Source organism: Trematomus bernacchii, unplaced genomic scaffold (genome assembly GCF_902827165.1).
Source record: "Trematomus bernacchii unplaced genomic scaffold, fTreBer1.1, whole genome shotgun sequence".
NCBI classification, from domain to species: domain Eukaryota; kingdom Metazoa; phylum Chordata; class Actinopteri; order Perciformes; family Nototheniidae; genus Trematomus; species Trematomus bernacchii.
The window spans coordinates 8,428,489-8,444,101 of NW_022987739.1; the positions used below are offsets into that span (position 1 = coordinate 8,428,489).

The 15,613-nt window shown below is 38.8% G+C and overlaps 1 protein-coding gene and 1 long non-coding RNA gene across 6 annotated transcripts in view; one reads left to right on the forward strand and one right to left on the reverse strand.

Annotated features, from left to right (window-relative positions):
* pex5la (peroxisomal biogenesis factor 5-like a) overlaps positions 1 to 15,613 on the forward strand; it is a 78,885-nt gene that overhangs the window by 49,279 nt on the left and 13,993 nt on the right. For 4 of the 5 annotated variants that reach the window (XM_034147955.1, XM_034147959.1, XM_034147957.1 and 1 more), the window contains 4 exons: positions 1,297 to 1,420; positions 2,553 to 2,646; positions 2,944 to 2,973; positions 5,737 to 5,832. In XM_034147955.1, coding sequence (XP_034003846.1) covers positions 1,297 to 1,420; positions 2,553 to 2,646; positions 2,944 to 2,973; positions 5,737 to 5,832 — 344 coding nt within the window. The remainder of the gene's footprint in view (positions 1 to 1,296; positions 1,421 to 2,552; positions 2,647 to 2,943; positions 2,974 to 5,736; positions 5,833 to 15,613) is intronic. The other variant, XM_034147956.1, reaches the window with a different exon arrangement.
* Positions 1 to 15,613, reverse strand: part of LOC117496216 — a 49,233-nt gene that overhangs the window by 23,447 nt on the left and 10,173 nt on the right. The window lies entirely within an intron of this gene.

Below are 15,613 nucleotides of genomic sequence, written 5' to 3' on the forward strand. Positions count from 1 at the left end.
CACTAGCATAAAAAATGTCAAACAATACCTTATATTCATTCAACATATTAATACTAAAGTAAATATAGTGTTTCAAGCCATAAAGCGCAGTAAGATACTTAACAGTAGTTTCCGTTAGGTCTTCAGTTTTTAATGAATATTTAATATTTTCTTTAATGTGATATTTATAAAATACCATACACATCTATAAAAGTGAAATCCTATAATTTCACAAAGTCAGCAGCTGTGATTCATCTTGCAAGCAACCGCCTCTATCTCGAAAGCCATAAATCTCCGAACCACAGCCCTACATACACTAACATCTCCGACTCCCATCATCCCCTGTGGAACTGACCTCACACGCGTTAGAGGCAGCCCAAAGCAGGATCAAGCCAATTTACTGTAATGAAAGGGATCATCTCAAAAGACATAAAGAGGAAACGGCCAATTACTTTCCTATTTGCCAGTTGAAAAGGTTAAAGTCTTCAAAGAGAACCAATTATGCAGACCGACTCCTAGAGTGTGGTGAATAATTCATGGCAGTGAGATTGATTATTACCCTGGTATCATTTACAAGGAAAACTTTATGTCATGTTACAATAGTGAGCAGCTGTTTTTTTTAGACACCCACAGCACTAATTGTCAGCCATGTTTTTAGCTGTCATATCAGAAAGACTCCGGGTGTTTCTCAATCGCGAGTAAAGCTGCTGCAGAGCCACTATTTCAAGCATACTACATCATCGAGTGCCGCCAAAGTACTGTTCCAATCTCCAGCATACTTGGAAATCTACCGAGCCCGGCGTACTTCGTTAGGAGAAATTTCGAGGCTGCACATGTGTAGACTCCGCGGTCTTAAAATCCCCACAATGCTTTGCGCACGGACCAATTTCCCCAAATCTGTGGCGGAAAATGTAAGGCGGTGCCTCGTCTCATATGACGCACACCTGCACACTTGCTAGCCTGTTCCACTCTTTGTTTTCCGAATGCCAGGAAGTATTCTTGCCTCGCTTCTGAAGCAAGATGCTCGGCAGACATGTGCTACCAAGCAAGCGTACTCGCGATTGATAAACACCCTCTATGTGTAAAAATCTTGGCTTTTCAACTAATGGAAAGTAAAAAGGTAACTTTTTTAATGAAGTAGATTGCTTACTGCATAATTGAAATACAGTCTTGTACTAAAAGCCATCAGCTGTTGTCCAAATGTACAGATAAGAGACTGTGATGAGTGTTGTTTCAGAGTTGAATTTGTATATGCATTTCTTTTTATTTCAGTTTTGTGATTTTTACATGTTTTAATTATGTTATTGCTGTCACCAGTTAACATTTGTACACCGTTGGATAAATGGGAAGAGCTGAATCCTCACCCTGAGAGAAATGGCAACAGGAAATGGAAGATGGAAAGGCGGCGTTCTTCAAAAAATTCATCCAATGAATTCCTATGGTATGTATTGTCCTGAGCAGGCATTAATGAAACCGCATTAATGAGACATGAGCGACATTTTCTATCTGTATCCATTGGAATCAGGCCCATATTTGACATTTCCACGACTCACAGTGCACATCCTGCACAAATACAGGAAGTGCAGGCAAGGAGGATTTTAATTGAGGTCAAAGAGGTTGATGAACGTTTAGCACATCAGACCTTCATACAGGAGACTGGTTGTACCTGGAAATGCAATTAATGTTCACATGATTGGAACAATGGATCAAATTGGTCGTCTATCAGCACTGTCATAGTACTAACATACATACAGTTGTGAAGCATTAAGCAGCTAAAGAAACATGTGGTGCCCCCAAGTGGGCTAAAAACATCTATTAATGCAGGTCAAACAAGTGTTTCTGCCTATTATATGTTTTCCATGAATAAATAAATTAAATTTGCCATAATGAAAAATGTTCCCAACGTGCAGATATTGTAGATTTTTTAAATGTTTTTCTAGAATAGTCTTATATCAGCGTTTTTGCCTCAGCAATAGGGTTGCTTGTATTTGAGGCAGGAATGCTTAAAAAAAGTTAATAAAACAAACCTTCAAAGATGGTTTATGAGTGTACAGGAATTCAAAATGTGTTAAAGGTAGGGTAGGTAAGTTTGAGAAACCGGCTCGAGATCGCTAGAATTTGAAAATACACAACCGGAGAAAATCTGCCACTTCCTTACAGAGCCCCTCCTCCAACACACACGAACACGCACATGACCAATGAGGGCACAAGTTTGTGCACAGATGGAAGGCTGACAGGCAGGTAGGCCATCCAGTTATTTTAGCAGGGTCGGCTAAAATGATTGGTCGTGCTTTTTACAGTACTACGGCTTCCACAGATGACATTTTTTTATGGATTTTTTGTCAAAGCACTTAAGATATTCATTGCTATCGGGATGTTAAGAGCATTCCATGGAATATAACAAAAAGTGTATCTCGAGCCGGTTTCTCAAACTAACTTTAATGTTGCAATGATGTCAAGGTGGACAAATGTTCTGTGTATACATTTTGTATTTTCCACACCAAGAAATGTTGTATGAAGCTTAGTTAAATGTGTGTGTATCATGTAAACCACCGGTTTCTCCTCTACTTTAGGTCCATAGACTGTAAAACCCAATTAGAGGCATTGAACAAGAACTCCTTGGACGGAAACACCAAAGTGGATCCAGAGTCTGCTCTAGCATCTCAAGTGAGTGCTCAGTGTGACAGGAGCAGGCAGTAATCATCGTTATTGTGTGCGCTGTAGACACTTGAAATCAACATCCCTTTGAAGTGAGCTTTACACGTCTCAACATATTGTGTCGACTGATGGTTAAACCTTCATAATAATTTAATGGAAAAATGTATATCTATTTTTCTTTTAGCAACTGCATATTAATGCATGATAAGAATATTAAAATGTAAAAGGCTGTTTCTAAGGAGACACCCTGTTGTGTAATTGTTGAACCACCAATATGTCCTAACACCTACAATTCTTCCATTTCAGCTCAACAGGCAGTATATTAGTGGAAGACATGTAAGCCTCCCTATGCATCCTTTCATATGACATTTAACGACTTATACATTTGCACCGGTAAAAGAAGCATCCCACTTCTCAGAATAATTGGATTTAAAAGACCAAAAAGAGGAGATTATTGGAGCCAAATGGCAAACCTTGAGGAAATCCAGATATACTGTTGGCCTTGAGATTCTTCTTCTGTGGTGCTACAAGGTCCAAATGTCAAGCGCTTTATTACATGAGTTGATGTCTCTGTGTAGGCCTGCAAAACGGGTCTTGTTTCCACACACCATTATTAGATTAATAGACTATGAATTATTCAACAACTTCACTCTGAGCCCATCAGTGTTGATCTCACAAAGCCAGCTAAACATACATCATCTATTCAGGGGAAGTAATTGGCTAACAGGCACACATTTATTTTGCCCAGGAGTTACATAATACTTGAAAGAGATACTGTAAACAGTGGCTTTAGTTTCTTACATATACTATAGGAGGTATCATATAAACACCAACTGAAAATGCACGGGAGACGTGTGTTGCATGAGATGTACATGCAGTACACCCAAACAAAAAGGAGAAGGTCCAAAAAAGTTGCGCCAAATTCACACAGGGGAGCACTAATTTAAATGTTCTGCTTACAAGAGGCATGTTCACGTGTTTCAAGCGGAGTCACCGGAGTCATGAGAATCTGTTTAACGATTGGTTGCGAATATTTTTTCTGCTGCACTTTCCGATCAAAATAAAAACTATCCTTAAAATCTGAGTCTTGCTACACTTCGCTGCAGAATCAAAATGGCTGCATTCCTAACTTTGCCAGTCTACGATGTGAATTTTGCATTAATGAAGAATCCAACCGCAGATAATCCCACACTGTTATATATGGGCAGTTTAAGGCACACAGTTAATTACAGGAGTGACTGTATTTTAAGTTGATGTCAAAATCTTTATGTGACATGACAAAATAAGCCAAAGTCAAGGCTCAACAACAAGCTATTTCTTCAACCTCGTCTTAGTCTTCATCCAAACACAGATCTGGTGGAAACTGAACTTTATACTATATACTTTTGTCCAAACCCCTCACTAGGACCAGGTCTGTGGAGCACATCATTAAAGGTTTCCGAAAAAAAATCGGAAGCCAATCCTGGATGCTTTTAAAGTTATGGTAACATTAGCAGCTCTGTCCTTCTCTTTATTGAATTTAGGGATGTTAACCGTTCATGTCCATGTTTGATGATGCGTAATACTTACATACAGCTTTAGACTAAACATTTTTAGCAGGATGTCCTGTATGTAACCATCAAGTATATTTAAAGACCCTTTTTACAGGAAGATTGGTTTTAGGGTGAGTCGGCTAAAAAAATAAACAGAACAGCCTGAAACAGCGCTTCCAACCAATGAATGTAGCTACTCTTAATTAGCAAGTTAATTAACAGAATGAGCACCAATTACTAACAACTTTGACTCAAAACAACATCCTGCTGCTTCCTCTCTGGTCAATTGAGTCTTGTTGTCGTAACAAATTGGTGTTATTGCCACTTCTACATTGAGCCCATCCCTGTGTGTAAGTGAAAATTAAAAGTCTGTAAAGCATCCCTCTTTGTTTCTGAAAAACTAGTACCAGATCCTGACACAAACAACTGGTATCATTATGATTTATTTTGTGTATATTACCACGACTGAATAAATAAATACAACCAGAAATGCAATCAAATAGCATAGTGAGGGTCCTTCGGGCACCACAGCAAACAGCAAAGTTGTGAGATGTATTATTAAACTGCGTTTTCGTTCTTGTAAATAAGAAATATGGTTATCTTCATTAAATGGCAATTTCTTCTGAGTCCATTAATACAGAGTAACCTCAATTAATCTTGCATGATGGCAGTCTGTAACGATGGGAATTGTTACAGGTATTGGCTGGCCTTTTCTGGAGGAATTAATTAATGTCTCAGGCTCTGTTATGGATTTGGTAACCCTTGAATACATACAATCTAGTGTGCAATATCACATCCAAGCATGTTGAATCACGTAAATGACACCACACTTTCAAAACACAAACCATGTGCGTGAAATTGGTCTACTTTCATTTTTCACAGTTGATCAAGGCTTTCTGTGCAAGTTTGTAACTGAGAGCCTATCAGCATCAGATATTGCATGTGGAGGTGCACGGGAAAGGGAGAGGGAGACACACACCCAAATTGCGAGAGGCTGGATGAGTAGCATGGCATTCAGATGAGGGGGGGGATGCTGACAGAAGTGATTACCTACTGGCCTTCCTAAGCATGTCAGAGGCTTTGTCGAGCAGGGATATTTACTCGTCCCTGGGAAAGCAGAGACGGCTGACCTGCACACTCTGCCTGCCTGTCTCTCCCTCTGGCTGGCTGATATTGTGTGTTTGTGTGTGTGTGTGTGTGTGTGTGTGTGTTGTGTGGTGGTGTGTGTTGTGTGTGTGTGTGTGTGTGTGTGTGTGTGTGTGTGTGTGGTGTGTGTGTGTGTGTGTGTGGTGTGTGTGTGTGTGTGTGTGTGTGTGTGTGTGTGTGTGTGTGTGTGTGTGTGTGTGTGTGTGTGTGTGTGTGTGTGTGTGTGTGTGTGTGTGTGTGTGTGTGTGTGTGTGTGTGTGTGTGTGTGTGTGTGTGTGTGTGTGTGTGTGTGTGATTTGCTATGCGGATGTGTTCACGCTCTCCTTGTGATGTGTGGTGAATGTGATTGCGTCTATGTTTAATGGATTTAGTTTGTGCATTTGTATATATTATGAGATGTGTGTGTCTGTGTGTGTGACAGGCTCGCCTAACCAAGGAGCAGCGGTTGGGCAGCGCCCGCCTGTCCAGACATCAGTCCCTGGAGGAGGAGTTTGAGCGAGCCAAGGCTGCTGTTGAGGTAAGCCGAGTGCTGCTTAGTACACCTAACATCTGTCACCTGTCAGCAGAGAGCAGACTTTTAATAAGACTTAGCAGGAAAGTTGGTTTTTCATTATTAAAAATAGCCAAACTTTGTCTCCTCGATGCCCTGTGATTTATTTTGGGAGTGTCAGGGCGGATTAGTGGTAAGAGATGCTGCCTTAAACAGATGACTGCGATTCAATCAGCAAGATGCTGTGATCAATTTACCTGCAAAATTGGAAATGAGAACACACCAGTTTGACTGAGTACTAGTACAACATGTCAGAAAACCAAGTTCTAGCCAGGTTAGCTTTGTTAGCTTGTATACAAACACTGTAGAAGGGAGAGAAATTGGACATCCTAGTATGTAAGACGGATATATTGAGACATAAATATGACAGAATTGAAAATAAATAGTGTTATATTAATAAAGCTTTCAATGCTCAGAGCAACCACTTGGGCTTTATGAGGTTTGGGTTGGTTAGGTTCTTCAAATGTTCTAAGTTAATTCAGATATAATTGGTTCACTTCAGTGCAATTTCTCTGCTCCAGTGAATGAGACTGTTCCCAATAAGGCTACCCAGACAGATCCAATGAGAATAAGTTGATCATGAAATGTTTACAGTAAGAAATGTGGGGTATTGCATATATTTGTAATACTCGTATTTTTTTCTTCAGTAGAATTAGCCACCCCTGTCATTAGTTCCCAATTCTTGTGAAAAAGGGATGGAAAAATCTTTTGACTGCTGTCGGAAATATTTAAATAAAGAGGTGCAATTAAATGAGCCAAGAATCCCTTATCCGGTGTCACATTTCCTGCATCATTGCCCATGTAGCCTCATAATCGTTCCTGCAATTTGAATACATCTACCTGAAGTCCTGTGGAGATGATTTCCATTTGACTCCCTCAGCCCTTTATCTCCTTGTCAAATCATCGCTATTGTGCTTCCTGCAAAGAAGTCGCCCCTGGGGTGGTAGCTGACAGTTTAATAGTCCATGCCAAGACATCACACACACACACTCAAGTTCACGGGGTGTGTGACCCAGAAATATATTCACGACTGAGCTGGCTTACGATCAAAAGGTAAATAGTTTTGACAGTTTTGTGGCCAGAGTTATTAGGTAACTAAGGGGGTACTGAAGTTAAAGTTATTGGTTATGGCTTGATTCTCACTCTTGATTCGGGCAATTGGAGATGTGATACTGTGCCATTAAATTACAATTATATTTGTCATTCCTAAGACATAGGCTTTTATTAGTAGCTTAAAGGACTTTTATCACATTCCCTTTAATGTAATGGTACATTCAATGTACTATTTTAATTTACTGATAAACGGATGGAATTGTATTTTTTCCACACTATTTGCAGAAGATGTTCTTTTAACCAAAGATATTTTTGGAAAGGTAACAACACATTGGCTCAACAACAGCTACCGAACTGTAGCAGAGTGTCTGAACTGTACAGGAGTTTAGAGAACCCAAAAAAAGTGTTTTACTTCACATAAAAACCACTCAACCACTCAATGTCCTTTCCACAAAAATGGGAGTGAACTCTGCACTATTGAGTTACTTCAGCATTACAGAGGGCTACAGTAGACTGTTGCACACCGTGTAATGGTCAATAAATAATGAAGCAGGAACAAAAAGATGGTGAGAAAGTGGGGGAGCAGATTCAGAGAAGTGGATGGTCCACTTGGGGATCCCTTCCCAAAGTTAGCGATGATGTAACGTCTTGTATAAGCCGCAAGCTGCATCCTCCAAAATAATTGCAGACTTTGAGAGCAAGCGTCATCCAGAGGGCAGGTAACTGATGGGATTCTGGGATTCTCCTGGACAAGCGTCAGAGCATGGAGCATCGATTGGAAACAGTATCTCGCAGCTTCGATCGAGCAGCCTGAGTGCTGGCCTTTCACTCTAGAGGCGTTCTGATGCAAGTGGTCAGCCATTTTGGCTTCAAGTGAAAATCTCAGAGCACATAATCAGATAATTTCCATTTACGGCTGTGCATAGGCATACTTCCTCATACTTATAAAGACATGGAGGTACAGAGATGTCTCAGATAGCAGACAGAACATTAAATCAGCACACCGCCTTTCTGCCAATTCATTCAATTAGACTAAGTACCCTAATATATAAAAATTAGGACTCACAGAGGAATGAGGATCCTAAATATAATCCGTTTTACAAAGTTTGCGTTGTTAAAAAAACTTGAAAAGTTTAATAAAATGTAAGTGGATAACAAAGGAAACTCAGAGGGAATTCTCTCACAAAGAAGCTGATAAAGAGATATGTTCTGTGTAGCTAAAGTGATGGTTCATGTCACATGGGGATACCACCAATTACTGAGAGCTGATGACAATGTAATACTTTTATTAAAAAGAGAAGCACTGTAACAGCTGCAGGCTAAATTGGACTTCAGGGAACAGTATTTTGGCTGTGAGGCACGACAAAGTGCTTTCACAGTGGAGATAAAGAGGAGATGAAGGTGACAGTGTGGCCTCATGTTTGATTAAAAACGCTAGGGGGACAGGTTCACTTTTATCTTGCTGAATATTGTTCTCAGGCAGCTCGGGTTTAGTGAGAGATTGCAAAGGCAGTTGCCGAGAAGTTGGAGATTGAAGCTTGTCATCAAAAGGTCAGTGGTTTTAATCCACAGAACCTGATGGGGGAAATGCGAATTGGAAAAGTAATTGAATAGCTTAATGCTCTCACTCACTTCAACAGCTTCAATCAGTGTGTCCCTAAGCAGACACTACACTTTTCCAGTGAAGCTGCTTACATGAAAATGAGGGTGATAGTCAAACCCTGGTTCAGCCAAATGACTGCATCAAAAAACCCAAAGAGAGAGAATCTGGGTTATTGTAAAATGATAGTTAGTCTGCTCTGATCCGAATTAGTGAATGGGTTGGGTAAACTGTTCCCATTATTTTTGTTTTCCTTCTGTGAAAAACTCCAGCACACCAAACTCAACAATGAAACTACCACAGGGGTGCAATAGAAGGTTTATTAGAGGAACAGGTCTTAAAGCCTAAATCCTCCCAACAGAAGGCTGTGTATCTTGTTGCTACTCAAGGTCAGACCTCAATTCATTTGCAAGGCAGCTGAGACTTTAAACCTGGTTATGGCTAATGTCAAACTTTCTCACCACAAATGAATCGCTTCCCAGTTTGTTTGTGACGGGACTAAGACCGCTTTGTCGAAGGAGAGAACAATTGCTAGATTCAGATCAAACCAAATGAATTGCACCAAGATGGGAAACAAACCAGAGCACAATTCAACAGGACTAAATGCAGAATTGAAAATAGAAAAAACAGGATCCAAGGACAGTAAAAGTTTGGTTTCAGCATACAGGAGCATATGACTCTTCAACCAGTGAACTGTCAAGGAAGCAATCTCATGAGTAATCTATTAAGGGGACATACATAGTTCCTGAATAAAGAGTCAGAAAACACGGCATCATAATTGTGACATCACATAAACACATAAAACAGCAAAGTGCAGTATGAGAAATGTGATATCTGTCAACATATGACTTGTGCACACTTTGTTTGTAAAAGGCCAGTGTGACCACAAAATGGACTAGAACTAATAAAGTAGATGGTGATTCATTTTATTTCTTAAATCCAGACAAAACAACCAAGCTCCAGATGTTAAAGCTTAATAGATTTATCCCACATTACCAAGCAACAGCCCCCTCAACACCATCCATATATTAAAAGTTGACTGCAGTAATGCCCTGGCTGCAGTAGCTCCATGTGTTGCCATCACAGACATTCAGGTAGAGTTTAGTCGCATCCACTGAAATGTATTGTATTCTTCTCTGAGTGACGTTATCAGCACTTGGGCCTTCTCTTTTTGTCTTGCTGACCACAGACTCGGTCTACGCAGTGGAGCAGTGGGCGGCTCATTAACATCAAAAGGCCAGCCTTGCTCTGGAGATGAGGAAATCTATTCTCTTTCTTTGCTCTGTGTGAAATAATGAGACTCTTGGTACTGTAAGCCCCCAAAGAGAATGAGTAAACCCCATTCATGTACTTGGTTTCCTCTAAAGAGTGAAGTTCAAGTTAGCACAACTTAAACTATACAGATATAGTACGCTTAAGTATCACTCACACACCTATCGATACATGAAACAAATATTTTTACTGAACATTTCACTAAATCATCTGATTTTGCCAGCAAGGCATTCGCTCAAGGAAATTCAAAAATATTGTTAAAAACAAATGCATAGGGTCTTGACAATGTTCATTCCAGTAGAATAAATACTGAATAAGCGAATCATGAACAATGAGTCCCATAACTAGCCTGAAATAATGTGCTTGATGGTTGCCAAAAGCTTTAAAGCCTATAGAGCTACACTTCCCTTTTGTATTCATATGCAAAATGTCCTACAGATTTTCCTAACACTCATTTGACTGAAAGATTTGTATAAATCGAGAAGTGGTTTTGAGTCATATTGACCAAACTCAAGAAAACACAGATGCTTAATGGCAGATGAAATATTGTTCGCTAGGGAACAAATGATGCTTTAACAAATGCTTTATGTATACAACACCAAACAAGTCCTTACAATGCTGTAAACTATCAGGCAATAATTCTGTTTAAACACATTTATATTTTCTATAGCAAAACCAACAGAGTTTCGGTTTTCCCATTCAGGGTACAATTTACTATTTTAGTGAAATAAAGTCTGAAGCTTCGATTTCTGTGTTTTAGCTGATTTAGCAGGAATTATCAAGCTCTACAAATTACCTCCCTGGTGGTGAACATTTACTTTCACTGTATTTGTTGCCTCAGTCTAGCTGACTAAGCCACAACTAATTGGATTCTAGAGGCAGAATGTAAATATCCCTTCTCTAAAAGTGGGTACAGCCACAGCAGAGGGTATTTGTAACCTTTGCCATGATTATCAATAATGTATTCATGAAGTTAATGAATCCCCCACCGACCCTGCAGACCTCGGTTCATTTCCAAACAGCGGTGACATATTTGGCGGCAGGAAGCACTCTGGATTTAATCCATTTCACGTAACACTTCATCAGAGCTGCTGAAATTAGAGTCGCAGCTATGGGTTCGCTCCAGTGATACACAGGATATAAATTGCCTCGCTGTATCTTTGTCTTGTTCGACATAATTAAACTGCCAATGCCAGTGTAAAAGCACCCTTCACAGCATTATTAACAAATATGAATAGATTTCTTGTAAATTAAAAACTGCGAGCAATTTGATGTCAATTATGTTTAAATTAGGGGGCGGAGAAGTTACACATCAGGATTTTACCACGCAAACATTTAACAGACTGTCTATAAGACGCAAATATCAAGATGATGGACTAAGACGCAGTGCAAATAAAGGCACGGTGAGAAATAAGGAAAATTGAAATGTAGGCTATATTATGTAAACGAGCATAATTGCTGAAGCATGACAAACATTCATATTAACATTGAAAAATTGCCAAGTCACATGACATACACACACATTACATTGAAATAAATCAGGTACTGCACTTAAGTCAATAAGTGTTTGAGGTATTTGTACTTTACTTGAATTTCCATTATATGTTACTTTAGAATTCCACTTTACTACATAAATATTGTACTCCATAAGATATACTTAACAGCTTTTATAGTTGCCTTGTAAATTCCAAAACATATGTGCAGTTTAATCCTTATGCTGTAGGTTAAAGTACCAAGCAGTACATAAACTAGTTTAACGATAGCTCCACCTTGACAAGTCACATCATAAAAAGGTTGCTTGCACATGAATGAATTTAAGTGTCCTGACATCTCACAGTCCATCCCTCATGGGATAATAAGGCACCTTCACATTTGATCAATATTTGATATTTACAGTACAGAGAACAGCTAGGTTTTCTTTCATTCACTTAATAAACCATCACATGTATCAAACATCATCCATATCTACCATTAAACTAAAGTTCACAAAGTCTACATTATGGAGGGCAGTAAGAAACAAACACACATGATTTTCCTTTTCTATTTCTCCCTGCTCACTCAGTGACATGATTCAAATTCAAAAGCAGCAAATCAACACATTTCAATATAACGAGGTATATCCCAGCTGATCCAAGCACAAACACACCTCTTGTAAAAAATCAAATATATTGGAACATAATTTTCAGTGCAGTCGTGCGGGTTGATTACTTTAGTTTGGACATATTAAAATAATAATACTAACGAAGCTACCTTGTAATGGTTTATAGTTTAATTACAACTTTGCTACTTTTACTGACTGAGCACTTCTAGACATATCTAAATAAATAAATACAATGTGAACTGCTAAATGAGGCTCTAGTGGAATAGCAACCCAATTTCTTTGTCATGCTAACCTCCAAATCCAAGTTCCTGATAAAAAATGTGTACATCTATGACTTCTTCATTCCTTACATTCCCTACACCTATGGATTTCCTCCAACTTGATAAAAGCACTTACTGACAGAGTTGACAGGCGAGACTCATCTTCAGGCAATTTGTCTGAGAGTCAGCGGCCTGCAATTACCTGACATCTCTCACCATCAGGGGCCATACTATTGCCTCCACGTCAATCACAAGTCTCCAAGATGTGGAGATGAGAAGTCCTTGGGCACACACACACACACACAGGTCCGGTAGATCTTTCTGACCCTGCACCTCTCTACAGTATCACCACACACACACACACACAATTACTGTACACAGTGCCGTGATACTGATGAGGCTCTAGCCAAAAGGACTCTATATATTAGTCACAGGAGACTGTTCGGCTCTGGTTAGCATTACTGTTCCCGGTTTGCTCTGCGACTGACAGGAAGACAGCCAAGAATCATTCAGTTGGAAGAAAACTCACATGAAAAACAGGCATGACGTTAACTTCATCTGTAGTGGTGATGATGTACGCTGGAGGCAAAGGCAGAGCTCACGAAGAACTGTGTGTACATTTTGAAAAACAATAGGAGGGATAGAAGGGACAGAAGAAGATCTGCATCCCTCAACAAGTCATACATGTATCAAAGACTTCAAACTCCATCCCAAGAGGACTTAGCTAATATGTTAGGCATTGTATGTGCACTAAAACGTTATGTTGTACCTTGTTACAGAACAAGCCCCCTGGAGGTCATAATTTGCAACTGCAGGCTGTTGTAATTTCTTTAACGACACGATCTGACAATAAACTTGCATCTGTTTTCTGGTTGAAAGTCAAGGTGGCCTGAAACACATGCAGAACATTAACTTTATTGTTTTTAAAAGACGTAATCCTTTATATTTTCACAAATATCATCATGTCCATGTCCACACTTGAATACCAAAACGGCACATTACAGGTTGTGTGTTAAAGGCTGTAGCGACCATGAGCGACCACATTGACTACTTTCATCCTCTTTCAACAATATCAAGACACATTGACAGTTTGAAAGTCTATTAAGTGTTTCTTTGGTCATCATCTTTTCTTGCATAATAGTGCGTGATTATATTTTTTCATCACAATGACCCATACACAACAACCTAGAGTTAAATCCCACTGAAGCGCCATATACAATATTGAAGAAGAATGATTTGGCATGTTGTTTTATGGTCATTAAAGTTCTTCTTCTTTAACTGTTTCACATGGAACATAAAATAGCCTATTTTTAGCATAATTGTTGACAAACAGGGAACAAAATAGTTTCATACTAAATCCTCAAATACATAAATGTGATCAGGGGATCCACACATTATTTGGGGATTTCTTAAATAGCAGTATTTTCCTGGGCACACAACCACATTTGTACCTGACTAATCTCACGTATACCTACAGTATTGACGTAAGAAATCGCGACGCTCCAGAGGGAATTATTTGTTTAAGTTTTAATTGATGTAACTGTTTGAACTCTTTCCAAAATGCCTGCTTATTTACACTGCAGTAAAACATGTTGATTCATTATAAGGACACGTTTAATTGCACATAAGCACTGACTTTTTTATGGTCTGTGGTTTGACATTGTGCGATATCACTCCAATTAGAGACGGCAGAGGAAACAGATACCTGCTGCCTTCAGAGGGCTCGGCACAGCGGAGGGAAGGAATTTAAAAGTTAACAGCCATGGCAGCAGCTCAGTGAGGCTGTTCTTTGGCAGTGCTCACAATGACAACGCCAAAACGCTGCTGTTTGGACAGAACAATGTTTACAATGTTTGCCAACCTAGTTGAATGTGTTTTGGTAAAACTCAAGCTGGGACAAATAGGGCTGTAATTAAAAGGTATTTAGTCATAAAACAGGATAATAGCTGATCAAATGATAAAGTATATAATGGCATATCATAAAACATTCATTCTACATGCATGCATACATTCTAAAGGTTAAAATTGAAAGTGTCTGTTTATAGAGAGAATTAAGTAAATAATCTACTGTGGGCCACATGGACCTTTTAATCAGCTCTAAAATAAACCGGTAAAAGAGAGGAAGGTACAATTGGACAGTTAGATGGTCCTGTTTCATAGTTAAATCCCTTGATGCAGTTTTTAACACACTGAAGCTGTTTCAACTCCTCTTGACTAAGGCAGGTAAATAGCAGGTGTGAGGAGTGAGAAGAGAAGGCACATATAATCCTACCGGTATCACTAAAATAAATGAAGGTTCTATTTTTAGCCGTCTCCTGAGATGCAGGTGAACAGGTTTTTAGGACTTCTTATAAACTCTCAAACTCCAGTTTTTGGAGGTGTGTTTACTTAATGAACCAATGACAGGCTGATTCTGGCTGGAAACAAACCAACAGGAAGTTTTATCGAAATTAAAATTGGAAATTTGAAAAAACTGATTTTATTTTTTTATTTTTTATTTAGCCTTTATTTATACAGGTGTAAAATCTCATTGAGACACAAGGTCTCATTTGCAAGAGAGACCTGTCGATATACTGTATATTGTTGATATATTCATTTGTTTTGAGCATCTACGAAACAATTAAAGTACATTTTGGATAACATGATTAAAATGATTAAAAATAACACCTATACTATGATCTTTAAATTACATTTTTCAAACAAATTAATTATTTTGAAGACATCCAATGAGCTCAATATGTATCGAGATAGAACCAAATTAACCTTCAGTCCAAGTTTGAATATGAAAATTTGAGTTTTTCCACAACACTTAACCCGCGCCAATTCAATAAGCAATCAGGCTCAAGAGGAAAATGGTACGTCTGACTCGAGATTATATTTCCTCGAGTTGCTCATCACTCTGCTTTGCCTTTTGACTGCAATTTTTCCAAACCACTCGTATGGTCTGATCTGGATTTAGGTTATTCATTTTCTTCTAGCTAGCTGATAAGCTGAACAAATGACACACACACAACATTTTCACTGAAATCTAATCGAATGCTGGGTTTGAGGAAAAGTACAAATGAACAATGTCTTCAATGTTCTACGGTTATAATTTGAAGCAAACTCATCATCCAGGCAACATAACTGAGATTAAAACAGCTGATTTCTGAAGCGTAAAACATTGTCTAGCAGCAGTTTAATGTAGGATTTGTTTTATAGCATAATCTCATTCCAACATGTTCTGTCTTAACTCTGACTTCTCCTTCTCTTTACTGAGTCAGCTTGTTACATCCATTCACAGTAACATATATTTTTTTAACCCCAATACAGGCAAAGAAAATAATGGTGGCAAAACACCAAAATAGTCACTGTATATTGAGACAAATTCAAACAATGCTGCTATTGGGAGAAATTAAATGCATAACCAATATAGGCCATCAATCTACCATCTTAATTTCCTGGCTGACAGAAAATCAAAAG